Source organism: Rattus rattus, chromosome 2 (assembly GCF_011064425.1).
Source record: "Rattus rattus isolate New Zealand chromosome 2, Rrattus_CSIRO_v1, whole genome shotgun sequence".
Lineage (NCBI taxonomy): Eukaryota > Metazoa > Chordata > Mammalia > Rodentia > Muridae > Rattus > Rattus rattus.
Genome location: NC_046155.1, coordinates 102998218 through 103014939, shown reverse-complemented (window position 1 = coordinate 103014939; position 16722 = coordinate 102998218). Strand labels below are relative to the sequence as shown.

At 34.6% G+C, this 16722-nt stretch overlaps 1 protein-coding gene across 1 annotated transcript; it reads left to right on the top strand.

Moving 5' to 3' along the window:
* The first annotated feature begins 11317 nt into the window (after positions 1-11317).
* On the top strand, positions 11318-12211 carry LOC116894073 (olfactory receptor 51A4-like). The gene has a single exon (XM_032895796.1). The coding sequence runs from the start codon at positions 11318-11320 to the stop codon at positions 12209-12211; it is 894 nt and encodes a 297-aa protein (XP_032751687.1).
* Positions 12212-16722: the final 4511 nt, after the last annotated feature.

The window sequence follows — 16722 nt, the reverse complement described above, 5'->3', positions numbered from 1 at the left end:
TTATATTTTTCAAATAAGCTCAATGAGGTAAGTTTGTTAGAAGTTTATTTTTTAATTTTTAAATTACATTTTAAACATTTTTTAAGTAAAATATAATTTAACATTTTTCTCCTCCAGCTCCTTCCTCTAGCCTTTCCCATGCTCCCCCAATTCTACTTCAAATTTTGACCTTTTTTTCTTTAATTATCACTATTATATATACATGTGTCTGTATGTATATGACTCTTTTATTCACACACATAAATATTTCGGACACAAACAAAGTTAATGCAATCTTTTGAATTCATTGGTATGATTGCATGTGTATTTTTTATATACATTCATTTTTTGATTTCTCTAGAGTATTATTTACTTGTTGTCATGCTTCATCTAGGAATGAGGTCTTGTGATATTTCCCCTATCAACAAGGTCATGTCAATTGATGTTGGTCAGTGTTCTGGTCTTCTTTGAACAGGCATATTGTTGAAATTTCACAAGCTTCCCATCGTATCTAGAAGATATAATCTTGAGAAAGAACTCCTGGTTTTCCAGTCATGATAAAGAACATAATACACTCAACAAAACAAGTTCATCAGGTTATGTTTATATATAGTACATACACATACCTTGTGTGTGGCAGGAAGTGGAGGTGTCAGTGTCTGTGTACCAAGTACAATCTATGAAAAATCTACCAAATTGAGAGTGGCAAGGACATAAGAGGTCAAAAGGGGGTACCTGGGAAAGGCTGAAGTGAGGAAAAGGACCTAATTCTATTTCAATTAACATTGTTAAAAATTAAAAAGAAAGACATCGTAGAGAATCCAAGCGTGTCCCTCAGAATGTATGTTCACCTCACCTTAGCTCTGCCTCTCCAAATCTATTTCTTACATTCTCATTCTTTGTTCTCCAGACGTCCAGATTAGATTTACAATTTTTTAAGAATTGTGAATTGGAAAAATGTCCTATATAGATCAGATATTTCAATACAAGACCAGGGACTTTGATATAGTAAGTATCCCATTTTCTCAGTCATTTTATATGTTTATGCATAGAAATCATATGCCCTAAATTAGACTCATTCTTAAGCATTTGGTATTATTTTTTTTTAAAGATTTTTATGTATGTAAATTTTTATGTATGTAATTTTTACAATATAAGTAGCTTTTATAATTATTTTTCCTTTTAAAGTAAAATAAAATAGTATATGATAGTTTTTTTCTTCCTCTTTATTATTTTTGTTTATAAAATTCTACAATTAAAATATCTCTCTCTACCTGTCTTCTTTTTAAACATGCCATATACTTTGTGCTTCCTTCAAATTCATAGCCTTATATTTCATGATTATTTCATGGCTATATGTATATGTATATTTGTATGTGTATGTATATTCATATATTTTAAATATTAATCAGTAAAATGTTTTTTGATCTTCAGATATTATCATTTGACAATTTGACAACTGAACTGGATTTTTCATTTAATTGAGAAATCACTATTAGCTATATTAAACAAAATATGTCTTCAATGTTTTGTATCTTTTATTATATTTATGCTTTATTGAATTAGCTAAGTTTCCATTCAATGTAGTATATGATAAAATATTGACACTCTTTATGAGGGAAAGCCAATATTCTCTATGAATACTAGACTTTTCACAATTAACAATGAATAGCATTAACTTTTCTTCGATCATAAAACAAATATGAGTTTATGAGCAAATTCTTTTTGTTGCTGTTACTGTGACTAATGGTAAGATTTAATGAACTTTTGACATTTTACCAAAAGTGGTTCATCTTTTTTTTTAGTTTTATTACATTATCTCTACTTTTAATATAGCTTCATAATATAGTTTAATTATATTCACTTGCATTTCCCCATTTAACTGCTCACAGATCTGCCCATAGGGCCCTTTATATTTTCACATTTACGGTCAAAAGCACAAAGAAGTGAATGACTGCATTTTGCTCACCTCCTCTTATAAAGTCTAGGCAAACCCACCTAATATTGCCTACTTTGCATCTGGGTCTTCACACATCAATTAACAGAATCAAGTCAGTTTCCTACAGATATACCCACAGGCCAGCTTGACCTAGACAATCCTTCAGAAACTATCTTGTCAGGTGATTATAAATGTCTATATGCTCTATAATGATGTCTATATGCTCATAGTTATGAGGCTATACAAAAAAGCAATGTTAATCTACTAGAGACATACCCCTAATAAAAACTGACATGTTTCATCTCATCTGCTATTAACAGCTCCCTAGCTAGGTGTGGAATCACATGAGCCCCTTATCTTGCATACTAGAATGTTGACTGACTTACTCCCATACAGATCTTGGGAAAGTACCCACAGTCACCATGAGTATCGGAGTACAAAGTTGCCATCATGTGCAGAAGATGGATATTATCCCAGACTCTGTCACCACTTTGATGTTCAATTAACCTTTATGGGGGTGGATATGTAATAAGGATGTCTTTATTGAATTTTGGCATGCCATAAACACCACTTCCTTAACAACTTGTATGTCTCAGTGATTTTCTTTTTTTGGGGGGGGTTGTCAATATTTTTTGTTGTTGTTTTCTTTTTTATATTTTACAGGATATATTTTATTTACATTTCAATGTTGTTCCCTTTCCCAGTTTCCTGTCCATAATCCCCCTATCCAATTGCACTCTACTTCTTCCGTAAGGGTGTTCCCCCTCCCAAACTACCCTGCCCTTCTCACTTCCCCACCCTCCTAATGACAAGGGCTTGTCCCATTTTCCAACAAGGTCATCCTTGCTACAGCATGAATGGCAGCTGAAGGCTTCCATGGTAGTTTTAGTGGTTTAGGTCCCTGTTTGGTTGGTATTTTTGATCTTATGAGGTTGCAAGCCCCTTCATCTTCTTAATCCTTTCTCTAATCCAACCTCCAACAGGGACCTTGTTTTGGTTTGCTTCTAGGATTCTCTGACTTTTAGCCCTATATGTTCTTGCCATCATTGTCTAGTTTTTGGTGGCTGAGATATATATATATATATATATATATATCTGCTCTGGATCCCCAGGTGGGGAAGGCTCTTGCCATTCCTTCAGCCTCTTCCAAATTAGTCTTTGAGTAAAGCATCCATCTGGATTTTGGATAATTTGAGCTTTGGGTACTTACCAGTGAGTGCATACCATGTGTGGGTTTTTTTTATGATTGGGTTACCTCACTCAGGATGATATTTTCTAGTTCCATGCATTTGCCTATGAATTTCATGAAGACATTGCTTGTGATAGCTGAGTAGTACTCCAAGTAATGATATTTTGAATATTCATTCCTTTGAAGGGCATCTGGGTTCTTATTCTGGCTACACGCTGCTATGAACTGTCTTTTGTTGTATGTTGGAGCAACATTTGGGTATATGCCCAAGAGAGGTATAGCTGGGTCCTCAGGTAGTACTAGGTTCAGTTTTCTGAGGAAAATTTCAGTATCCTTTTTCCACAATGAATGGTTTCCACATCCTCATTCATCTGCTGTCTGAGTTTTTGAAGGCATTCACTGGTGTGAGGTGGAATCTCAGGGTTGTTTTGATTTGTATTTCCTTGATGAGTAATGATGGAATATTTCTTTAGATACTTTCAGTCATTTGATATTCCTCAATGAATTCTTTCCATATATGTACCCCATTTTTAATAGGGTTATTTTCTCTAACTTCTTGAGTTCTTTGTATATTGATGACTATCCGATGTAGGAGTTCCCAATTTTATGCTGTTTTGTCCTAATGATGTCCTTTCCAGAAGAACTTATTTTATGAGGTCCCATTTGTCGATTTTTTGGTCTTAGAGCATTTGGCATTTTGTTCAGGATATTTTACCCTATGCCCATGTGTTTGAACTTTTTCCCTAATTAAATATCCTCTTTCAATTTGCATTTTTTTTGAACAAGCTCCATATGTTGAAAATATATCCTTTTCCACTGAATGGTTTTAGTTCTTTGTCAAAGATCAAGGACCATGGTGTGGGTTCATTTCTGGGTCTTCAATTCTATTCCATTGATCTACCTGCCTGTCTCTGTACCTGATGATTCCCCAGAAGTTTCTTTTTATTGTTGAAAGTTTCTATCCTGGGATTTTTGTTATTCAAGTGAATTTCCAAATTCCTCTTTCTAACTCTATGAAGAATTGAATTGGAATCTTGATGCGGATTGCATTGAATCTGTAGATTACTTTTAGCAAAATGGCCATTTTTAGTATTAAACCTGCCAATCCATGAGTGTGGGAGGTCTTTCCATCTTCTGAGATCTTCTTCAATTTCTTTCTTGAGAGACTTGAAGTTCTTGTCATACAGATTTTTTACTCACTTGGTTAGAATCACACTGAGGTATTTTATGCTTTTGTGACTATTGTGAAGGGTGTCATTTCCCTAATTCCTTTCTTAGCCTGTTTATTCTTTGAGTAGAGAAAGGCTACTGATTTGCTTGATTTTTAATCATTGTTTTCATAGCATGAAATCCTTAATACAAAGTCCCAAGCACAAATATTTACTTGATGTTCTAAGCTTGCACATCATTTCCCACTAATGAAGAAGAAAATAAATGCTAATTCATACTAGTCAGAAGAGAAATTGAAAAATCCTTCCACAGAGGATTTTTTTCTTGTATTAGAGCACCAGACTTTCCATCTTAACATATAAAACTTGTCTGGACATTTACCTGCCTCTGTGGCTGGCTTTAATTACCAGCTATAGTTCTACCTTCTGAGATGAAACAGGAGCTTGTGTGTTTGTAACAAAGCAAATACTGACTTCACATATGCTATGCAATTGTCAATTATTCACCCCAATTTTTCAGTTATAAAGAATGACTGAAACTCATTTAGTGTTCCACACATCAACTCTGATCAAAGTATGTAAGTTGCAGCAGAGAAAATATAATGAACCGAAGTTTCCAGTGTTCTCTTGCTCTGACCTGGAGTACTGCCTCTTCAACTGTTTACTTGTAGCCTCGTGATGCCGTGTGTACATAAATTAAGTTGAGTTTAAAGATTAAAACTTTAGTGGCAAATGAATCATGAAGTAGTTTACTTCAATAAACACACACATACAAGTGTACTGAGTATCAAAGATGAAAGCAAACTTGCACATAATAATCTCAATATGCTTATTGGTTTTCAAATAAAGAATTAATTCTTGAGTAAATATTTGATGTTGCAAAAAATGGAGAATCATCAATATTTTTCCAAATCGATGAGTATTTTATTTTATAATGGCTAGTGCTGATTTGTACAAAAACACACAATAAAAAAATAGACATATAATTAGGATAATTTTTAACTTTGGAAATTATGTCATAATTTGAAGCCAAAATTAACGAGAAACAAAATTTGATGAAACTCATCAGAATTTCAAACAACGTTATACCAAATATCCTTACACAATGTGATCCAAATACATACTCATTTCATAATGCTGAAGAATGATATTAGAAAGATATTAGACCCTTTATTTTCTATCATTAAATCATTGCTTTTCCTTCAGAGGAGAAACCTTTACGCAGGGAGAAAGAAGACATGGGATATAAAGCTCCAGCCCTTGCTGAGCTCATGAGTGTTGTAGGCATTGCATGGCAGGACAGAAACCTTGGTCAAAGTGTGAGTATTAAGGGTTGAGAACCAAGGCTGCAGTGGAGTTGCATGTTGTAACACAGGAAGCACCACAGAAACACCTATGCATTCATTATGAATTTGATTTGGAATTACAATTTGGTCATTGAGTGTTAAGAATCTTTTGCTATAGCCATTATTTTTAGTCCTCACATTTAGCTATGCAACATGAAGATCTGAAACCTACATACTTCTAGTCTGACAGAGGGATGAATTAGTTTTAATGCTAAAATAAAATTGGATGAGTCCTAATTCCTGAAGGAATATTTGATATCAACCAGAATACAATATCTAACCTAAGTCAAAATCCATGATACGATGTAATGAGACCTATGTTATCACTATGCATGCGGCGTCACTTCCAGTTACCATGTGGAAACTAATGTGCTCCAATCCAATATTGAAAGCCATTGTGTGTCTCTGCCTTTTGCTACTTTGTGGGTTCTACTTTCTTCCACCCTCTTCCACCTCTTTAACCCCCTAACTCTAGGTTGTAAAAGAAAAATAACACCAACCAAAGAGGAGCCATGGAGGGATCCATGGCTCAAGAAACATATGCCATATTTGGCATCAATAAGAGGGGAGGCCCTTGGTCTTGTGGAAGCTGATGACACAGACTATGAGGATGCTAGAGTGGTGAGGCAGGAGTGGGTGAGCAGTGGAGGAGCACCCTCATAGAGGCAAATGGCTGGGGGAGAAGAGGGATGGGATGGGAGGTTTGTGAAGAGGAAATTTGGAAAATGGATATCATTTGAAATATAAATAAATAGATTAATTAAAAAATAAATAAATAAAATGTTTAATTTAAGGATTGAAAGGAAAGGGGGTGATGTTATCATTAGGCTACTTCTTGCTAATTGGGGATATCAAGTTCCTTGGGGCGAGTTTGATCTTTCCCATCACAATATCTAATTTCATTTTCTTGTTTGTTCTTTGCACACAGCTACTTAACAAACCACTACTAACAACAGCCAAAATCAACAAACCATCAACCCATCCTACCTCTCAGGGCCTGAGCATTTACATATCCTCTGAACAGTTCCCAGAATTCCAAATGTTACAAATCACAGAAACTACCTGATGCTGGTAAAATCACACTCATGCTAATCTAAAGCAGTCCATATCCCACTCCTGGGATAAAAATGAAGCAAGTTCTTATAATATTCTTGCATATTTTAAAGAGACAAAATTTCCAAAATTGCCATTACAATTATGTTTTACATGAGTGTAAATATCCCAGCAGAGTTCAAACAGTTATACTGAATTTTCACATAGATACTTCCTTGTGTCTTTCTAATATGGCAGTAACACACAAAAGAATTAGATGTCTCTAAACTTAGATTAAGTGTGTCAAAGTAGAGAAGTCAGTATATACCTGCTGTTAGGTGATACTTATGCCTCTATCTAATATCTTTACTCAGGATTGGCAATGATGGATAATGACAAAAGTCTTAGTTTGCTAAGTGTATGATAGCTCCAGTGATGTGCTGTGTAAGGTCTATTAAAAATTACTGGAGGATTCAGGTGGTGTGTAACACAGCCTCAGAAAAACTGACACACAGGAACTATAGACTGTTGCTCTATCACTCATCTTGTCACCTTCACTGGGGCTGAAATCCTATGTGAATCCCAGAGTAACTGCTTCTATAACATATCACTGAACCATGAAATAGCTGTGGGATATTACTTGGTACACCACTTACATCTATCTCCTTGTCACACAGGCTTGAGTGACTTCTCTAGAGGATATTAAATGAGACAGGTCCTACCCAAAACTTTTATGAGAGCTTCTTTTGTCTACACTGAACTCTCAAAACCAAGGTCATGTACCTTTTACGAATGAAAAAAAAAATTCACCTACCTGTCAACGGTCATTAATAATCCCTAGGGTTTTTCTTCAGCTTCAGACTATGATAAAGGATGATATTAATGGCTCCAATGGTCTCTGCAGCATGGAATGTGACTTCATGACTAGAACTATCTGACATACAGAATACTGAAGGAATTCTGTATGTCAGATAGCTCTATTCCATTTCTGCTCACATAGCTTGTTTACTTCAAAGGACACACCCAATCGGCTGCACTCTAATGGTCTGTCTGCTGTTCAGTACAAAGGTAGTCAAGTATGGGTGAGTGTATCATTATCAAGGTAACAGGAAAAACACTTTTTGGTCCAAACCAAATTACAATAAAAGATTAATTTACTCTATATGTAAAATGCTTCCACAAACAGAAAACAAAATTTAAAAAGTATTTTTAAACGGAAGGCAAAAGAGGAGGCTCAGTGATTTACGAACAGTATCAGTTTAGCACAGGACCAGTTTGTTTAACAGCACTCATACAAGATCACAATCACCAGTAATTCTAGCTTATAAGGATATGAATCCCTCTTCTGGACTCAGACGACACACACATGTATATATGCACAAAAACATGCAGGCACGCACACACACACACACACACACACACATACACACACACACATACACACACACATTTTCACAGACAAATGCACGAACATTGCTAAAGTAAAACAAACAAATACTCCCACAAACATATAAAATAAAATTGGCAAATAATGTAAGTAGACTGCTGTCCAAAAACAAAATTCAAAAGTCCTTTTAGGCTTAAAACAGCCAGTATTTATGATCTTACTGTTAGAATTATATTAATCAGAAAGGAGCAAAAGTGAATTAATTCAACTATAGTCAACAAACTCAACAAACAAAGCTATCTGGAAAAATATGATGTAGCCAATTCTCCAAAAGATATAAAAGTGTAAGAAAAATGAAATTTTTTGTTAGAGGAGGCAGAGATGGTTTCATAGGCATTTAAACATAAGCTTCCAAATCTTCTGCCCACTGTTATTTGAGTTAAACTGTTCTTCAATGGGTTTTTGCCTGTACGAGATACCAAAGGGCATTTCAGTCCCTTTGAGTATAGTGTAGTGTTTTGTCATCCCTAGGGCCTTTAATCTACTAAAATGGGTTCATAGGGTAAGACATATTATCAGTCATCCAGAATGTGACAAAACATTAAGTCCGGGGTAGGTTTATTCTGACTCATCTCTATTTAGTCTTGAGTTGTGGACCAGGTAGAACACATTGTGGTAAGTGACTGAAGACCCTTGTGTTCCCTTTGTAGACACCATCAGTCAATAGCACTATGGAGAGCTATGATTTGCCTTTATTTAGCTATGATTATTTCATTTAATATTCATTTACAAGTAAATAAGTGGAAAACTTCAAAAAACCCTTATAATACATAATTGATTCCATTAAGGATTAACTCACCATTAATTGTAAATAATACAATAAATGATCTCATGCTTAACTTCAGCTTAACCCTGAACTTTATGCTAACTCTACTCTATGGAAGCCTTCAAGGTCTCTTACTGAAATTGTTTTTCTTACAATTCTACAAGCTGGAGAACTGAACTCTCAAAGCTCTTCTGAGCTACAGATAGACCTAGAAAACCTTCCATGTACCATTCTAGCTTTTTCTAGCTTCTCTAAAATGTTCTTTTTGTATTTTTCTGGAATAATTATCAAACCTGTAGTTTTATTGTATTGAGAGAGCTGACATAAGCTCAAAGTTGCTAGTTGGGTTGGGTGTAGAATGATTTAAATCCAAATCCTTTAGCAAAATTAAAAGGATTCAAGGTTAAAATGAAAAGATCTTGTAAGTCAGTTACAACATGCTCCCAAAAGATATGAATATCTAACTAAGCTTGTTATTAGCTTTGAGAGTACAGTTTTCTAAAGAACAAGTGAAAAGAAATTTAAAAGAAACAGAATCTCTTCTTCTGCAGGAAAGGCTGGCAGAGTGGGTGGCAAAGAAGCTGAAGGAGTGACACCTGAACTGGTCTGTCCATGAACTCGGCAGGAGAGAACGCTAAGCAGCAAAAACCCTAAATCCCAATCAATATTTCATATGCCCAGCAAAATAAACAGTAAACAACATTTGAAGGTTCTATCCTGGAGAAAATAAACAAATCAAAACAACAATCAATAACAAAATAAATCTTCTAATGACTCAGTTTAGGCAAAAGGCATAAGGACCAAATAGCAGATAACACCTCCTGCCCGAACTTTCTGCAATGTCTTCTTCAGCTTTGAATGAAAAATTACTCTTTTTTTCTGGTCAACATCAGACGTATACCTTGGGAGTTGGAGTACACCAACCATGACCAACAATACGTTATTAAGAACTAAGATACTTACCAGATCTGGTAAGCTAAACAAATATCATTAATTACAACTGAATACTGCCTCTATGTTATTTATTTGAAGAAGCAATAATTTCTCATTGCACAGGTACATCAAAATAGCACATTGTCCCATGAACAAATTCAAATATTATTTATAAATTAAAATAAAAATAAGTTATGAATAGCATGAAAGCATACCAATAATTGAATGGAAAATAATGAAGTGGTTAGTAAATGTAAGCAGGAATTCATGGGTGATTTAAAATAATTCATGTTTAGAAGAAAAGAAGACTTTTGTAAAAAGTGATGAATAATTTTGATACATTAAAAACCAAACAGATTTTAAAAAATTAAATATGACAAACTAATAGACACATACACACACACAATACCTCAAATGCTACTTAATGTTTATTTTGTTGGGGTAAATAATATATATATGTGTGTGTGTGTATGTGTATACATACATATAGTGTGTGTGTATTCATACATATAGTATGTGTGTATACATACATATAATTACAAGTATATCTATATAAATAAATATATAAATTGATTTTAAAAAGAGGCAAATGCTATAAAAGAAATCAGGATAAATGAATCAGTGATAAAGGAAGGAGAAAAGGGAGGAAAGGGAAGGGAAGAGGAGTATGTTAATATGTCAATATGTTGCTAACTATATTTTAATGCCAAATATTTCAAAATGAATTTTAAAATGAAACAAGAAAATCAACATGAATGAATGGGAAGTTAAATTAAAAACATGCACTGTAATGTTGCAATGAAACTATTTTATACTATTAATCTTCACAAATATTTAAAAGGAATTTACATATATATGTATAAGTACATATACCTACATAAATATGTATGAAGCTATCTAATAGGGTTAAATTGAAGTAACTAAGAAAATTCTATTAAATAGATATTTCAAGAGACTATTTACTGTGATAATGATTGACAATATCAAAAATAGTATGACAAGTATTCATTTAAACATGTTTAACATGAATAAAAGAAGTTCACTTAAATGTGTTTAACATAAAAATGACTTGCACATCTTCAATTAAGTATTGCTTAGCAAAGTGCAGAATATCCACTTTGTAGAGAATGTGCTAATCCAGGTACTGGCAAACAATACCAATAACAGGGAAGGAAGACAAAAGACTAGAGAGAAGCATCGAGCTCCAATCATAAAAAATCAGAGTGCTCCTTCAAGAGACCAGTAACCATTAAGATTTAGATATTAATAGGCCATACTATGCTTTGATAAAGATATCATTATGTACTGCATATTTGTATATGGAGAGGAACTACTATGGGTACTTCTGATCTCTTTTCCTCCATGTTAAATGCATTTATAAGAACAATTTCTATCTCTTTTGGTTTCACAGCACCTTAATGATTTCAACAGGAACAAGTAGGCATTTAAGACACTCTACTCTCAGCAAGACAAGACACCTTTTTAGAGACATTCATCTTGATTCCACACATACTGCTATGTCCAGTCTCAACATCTCAGTTACTGAAGTGTCTACTTTCTATTTGGTTGGGTTCCCAGGGATGGAATCGGCGCACATTTGGATCTTCATCCCCATATGTCTCCTGTACATTGTTGCCATCCTGGGCAACTGCACTATCCTCTTTTTCATAAAATCAGAGCCTTCTCTGCATGAACCCATGTATTATTTCTTATCCATGTTGGCTCTCTCTGACTTAGGACTGTCCATCTCCTCTCTTCCTACCATGCCTAAGGTTTTCCTCTTCAATTCTTCAGACATTTCCCCAAATGTGTGTTTTGCCCAGGAGTTTTTTATTCATGAATTCTCAGCTATGGAGTCATCTGTGCTTCTCATTATGTCCTTTGATCGCTTTGTTGCCATCTGTAACCCTCTGAGATACACTTCCATCCTTACCAGTGCCAGGGTCCTTCAAATCGGGCTTGCCTTTTCTCTCAAGAATGTGCTGTTGATCCTGCCTTTCCCTGTAACTCTAAAGCATCTAAGATACTGCAAGAAGAATCTCTTGTCACATTCCTATTGCCTCCATCAGGATGTCATGAAGTTGGCCTGCTCAGACAACAGCTTCAATGTCATCTATGGTTTATTTGTGGCTCTCACAGGTATCCTTGACATAACATTTATATTCATGTCATATATACTCATCCTGAGAGCAGTGTTGGCCATTGCATCGCAAAGGGAAAGGCTCAAGGTCCTCAGTACTTGTGTCTCCCACATCTGTGCTGTGCTCATTTTCTATGTCCCTGTCATCTCCCTTGCTGTTATTTATCGTTTTGCTAGCCGCAGTTCCCCTCTATCTAAAATTCTCATGGCTGACATTTTCTTGCTTGTGCCTCCTGTTATGAATCCTATCATATACTGTGTGAAGAGCTAACAGATCAGAAACGTGATTCTAGAGAAACTGTGTCAGAAACAATGCTAATAAAGATGTTCAAGCTCAAGGAAATCTAATCAGTGATGTCAGAAAATCAAGCAGAATAAATCAATAGTGGCTTACGTTGTAAGTTAATTCTTCACCATCACCTTTCTACATGTTTACCAATGCAAAGAATCAGCCTTTCAAATTTCTTGGTTTAAAATTTAATATTGAGATATCAATGTAAATATAGAATAAATCTCTACTACTTTTACCTAGTTGGCAATATCAGTCTTTTCACACATTTCTGGGGAATAATTAGAAACTCAGTGACTTAAAGATCATATCATTCCCTACTTTGTTACCTCTATGATTCTGCTTCCCTTTGTGTCTGCTCCTTTGTCAATCTTTAATTATCAATTTCCCCCTCAATTCCCTCTTATTCTTCCACATCCTGCTCTGAAATTCTGATACCATCTTTCCTTTTGTATTTCTCTGGTACAATTTCTACCCCACTTTGGGCTATGTACTCCCCATCACTGCTATAATTAGACTTCTAAATTCACTGAAAACTGCAAGAGAGTCATGACTCCCTTCAACCAAAATAAATGTGCCCACCTGATCAAGAAAGACGCAGATTACTTGAAACTAAATACTTATGCAAATTGGCTTTGGAAACAATCAGCCTGTTCTTGGATGTTTCCTCAAACATCATTTAAAATATAGCATAAAGCTTACATCTGGTAATACCTTAGAGCCAAAGCTTAAAATTATTCTCAAAAATATTGATTAAATAATATAGCAAAACATGATGACTCAGACATATTATCTCAGCACTCAGGAGGAGAAGTCAGGAGGATGAAGATTCCAAGGTCACTCTTACAACATAGTGATTTAAAAGCTAGCAATGGCTACATGAACTATATTTCAAAAATTATTTATATAATAATACACATATTAAAAAACTTATCTATATTTCTTTCATAAGTCAGTAGACTTTGTCACATATTTTTGTCAGAGAAATTAGTAAAATTAAAGGATAAAGCATAATAAATATGAGATATAACTTGTGTATAACCATTATATAACTTTTATATTACCATTTTCTTTTTACTCCAAGAAAAATTTTCATTCGTGTGTGTGTGTGTGTGTGTGTGTGTGTGTGTGTGTGTGTGTAATGAATAAGCAATATTTTCTACTTCTGGCCAGCCTTATATAGTTAATTCAAATATCCTAAATGAATTTGATTTTGAAATAAATGGACTGTCTACCCAAATTTAGTATTCTGTAATCCCTGCAATAATTATAACAAGGACATAGGTCTTTTTTCTATTTAGTTGTCTTTGATTTAGTAGTTGTAAGACAATAATGTATCAAATGGATTTTTAAATGCATTCTAACCTAAGGATAAAAGAATGACTATAAGAGCAGTAAAAGTGATTACTTAATACTGTTTTTTACTTAACACTAAACATGCACACCAACCCAGGAATTAACTACTTTTATTTTGTAATGCTTGCCTAACATGTATACACTATAAAAAGCGAGAATAGAGAACGACCCAAGATTATAACTAAGTTTAGTGTTATAATTTACATCACTAAACTTCTTTACAAATTATTTTAGGTGTTTTGCAACCTTCATATAATCCTTTCTCAAATAAAAAGATATTTGCTAAATATCTAGAGAAGAAAACATTGTACACTGTGTTACTTTAATTTTATGCCCTTTAAGTAACTTACTTTTTCATATGGTAGACAAAACTATATACATTGAAATATATTTATATCTCACTGAAAAACGATTATAAGAAGATTAAGATATATCTATCAATTATAAAAATATTGATAATGAATTTTCTAAGCCATTACAAAATTTTGATTATATTGATTCCTAATTATCTTTTTCCTATATTTCTCTTTAAAAGAGTAGTCATTGATGGTTAACAATTGTAATTCATATTTGCAAAGGGAACTAGCACAAATAGTAGCAGAAATGCTCTGTAAAAACAGATCCAAAGGGGTTTGTAGATATCTCTGAGTTGTTATTGCACTGTGTGACATGTAAGAGCATGGGTTTGATCCTCTCTCGCACATTAACCTAATGTAGTGCAGTACAGGTGGAGGCCCAGTACTCCTACTCATCAGGCAGAAGCAGGAAACTGTCTGCATAGAAAATAGAAGGCCAGCATGAGTGAACACAGACTGCTGCAAAAGCCTAATAGAAGGAATGGGAGAGAGTATGAAGAGACTCCAGGGATGGTATCTGGGGCTGAGGGGAGAAAAGAAAAAAGGGAAAGAAAATTGAAATTTTATTATAATTAAAAACACTTTTGAAGTAAAAGTAAGAAAATGAAGGAGAGTGTGATGTGTCTTAAAAAGGAAACACATGAAATGTGTGGTTTTGTTCAGGGAAGAATAAAACAGAATTTTTTAATTATAATTCTTTGGGGATGTTCCAAAACAACAAAGCAAAAAACTAAAAGGGATTTCTAAAATATGATAAGTCTGTAGAAACCAATTTCAGAAAAGAAATGTTAAGTGCTGTTAAACTGACTTTATATTCCAATGACTGACTTGATTAAAATTACCTGTTGGTTTGAAACTGAGTAAGTTTTCTTTCTGCAAGTTCAAGAAAACTCAGACTACATTAGGGACAAAGAGCAGAGAGAACTCACTCAAATCTGAAGGTATCACAAGTGAAAATCAGGGGCAAGCTCCTGGTTTGCATCCCAGTCTTGAAAAGCTATTCAAAAATTAATTGATAGGATCAACATAGTAAACATGGTCATTTAACCAAAAGCAATCTACAGATTCAATGCAATTCCCATAAAAATTCAAACAAAATTCTTTACAGACCATGAAAGACCAATTCTCAACTTTATAAGGAAAAGATAAAACAAAAGAAAACTAAAAAAACTAAGCTAAAAAACACAAACAAAAACAGGATAGTTAAACAATCCTCTACATCTGGAGGAATCAATATCCCTGACTTCAAGGTTACTACAGAGCAATAGTGATAAAAACCAGATGGTCTTGGTATAAAATCAGATGGGTTGGTCAATGGAATCAAATAGAAGACCCATAAGTAAGCCCACACGTCTATGGATACGTGAATCTTGACAAAAAAAGCCCAAATCATATGATGTAACAAGGAAAGCATCTCCAACAAATGGTGCTGATCTAACTGGATGTCTGTATGTAAAAGAATGCAAATAGATCCCTGTTTATCACCCTGAAAAAATTGGAGTCCAAGTGAGATAAAGACCTCAACATAAAAAAAAGACATACTAAATATAAAAGAGAAAAAAGTGGGGAATAGCTTTGCACACATTGCAACAGGGGACAACTTCCTAAACAAAAAAACCACAGTTCAGGCACTAAGATCAACAACTAATAAATGAGAGTGGAAAGCTTATGTATTCAAAAGACACTGTCAACAGGGCAAAATGACAATCTACAGATTGGGAAAAGATCTCACTAACCCTACATCTAACAGGAGACTAAAATTCAACATATATGAAGAACTCAAGAAGTTAGACACGAACACCCCAAATAACCCAATTAAAAATGGGAACACAGTTAAATAGAAAATTCTCAACAGAGGAGTTTCTAATGGCCAGGAAACACTTATTAACTTTCAAAGTTGGTAGTCATCTAAGAATGCAAATCAAAATGACTCTAAGATTCCATCTTACATTCATCAGAATGACAGACATAAAAAACTCAAAGGACAACACATACTGGCAAGGACGTGGAGCAAGAACACTTCTCCATTGCTAGTGGGATTGCAAACTTGTAGAAGGACTCTGGAAATCATTTTGATGGTTTCTCAGAAAATGAAGAATATCTCTAAATCAAGAACCAATTGTACTGGTTCAGGGCAAAAGATGCTCCACCACCCCACGAGGACATTTGCTCAACTATGTTCATAGTAGCTCCATTTGTAATAGCCAGAAACTAGAAACAACCCTGATGTCCTTCAGCTGAAGAATGGAAAGAGAAAATGTGGTCCAATTACAAAGCAGAATATTACTCAGCTATTAAAATCAATCACATCATGACTTTTGCAGGTAAATGGATGGAACTAGAAATTATCGTCCTAAATGAGGTAACCCAGACCCCAAAGTGCATGCCATAGACTACAGGATAACCATTATGCAATGCACAGTCTCAAAGAAGTGAAATAACAAGTAGGGCCCAAGGGAGGATGCCTGGATATTTCTCAGAAGAAGAAATAAAAGTAGATTTCAGAGATGGATGGAGGGAGGGCCTGGAGGGAGAGGGAATGGTGAGGAGAACTGGGCAGGATGATCAGATGTGGGGAAAGTAGGGGAGATAGAATTGAAATCTACGGCTGTCAGGGTTAAGGGATAGGCATCATCTTTAGAACTTGTGGCAGGGGAGGATGCAGGGAATCTAAGGGGATAATTCTAACTGAGACCCCTAGCATGGTGCCTGAAGTGCTCAATGCCTATAGCCAGGCAGGACTCCCAGAGGGAGGGATAAAGACAAAATGTTGGGAGACAT

What these genes read in the sequence shown, in the direction of transcription:
- LOC116894073 (XM_032895796.1), top strand. Translation starts at nt 11,318, where the DNA reads ATGTCCAGTCTCAACATCTCAGTTACTGAAGTGTCTACTTTCTATTTG.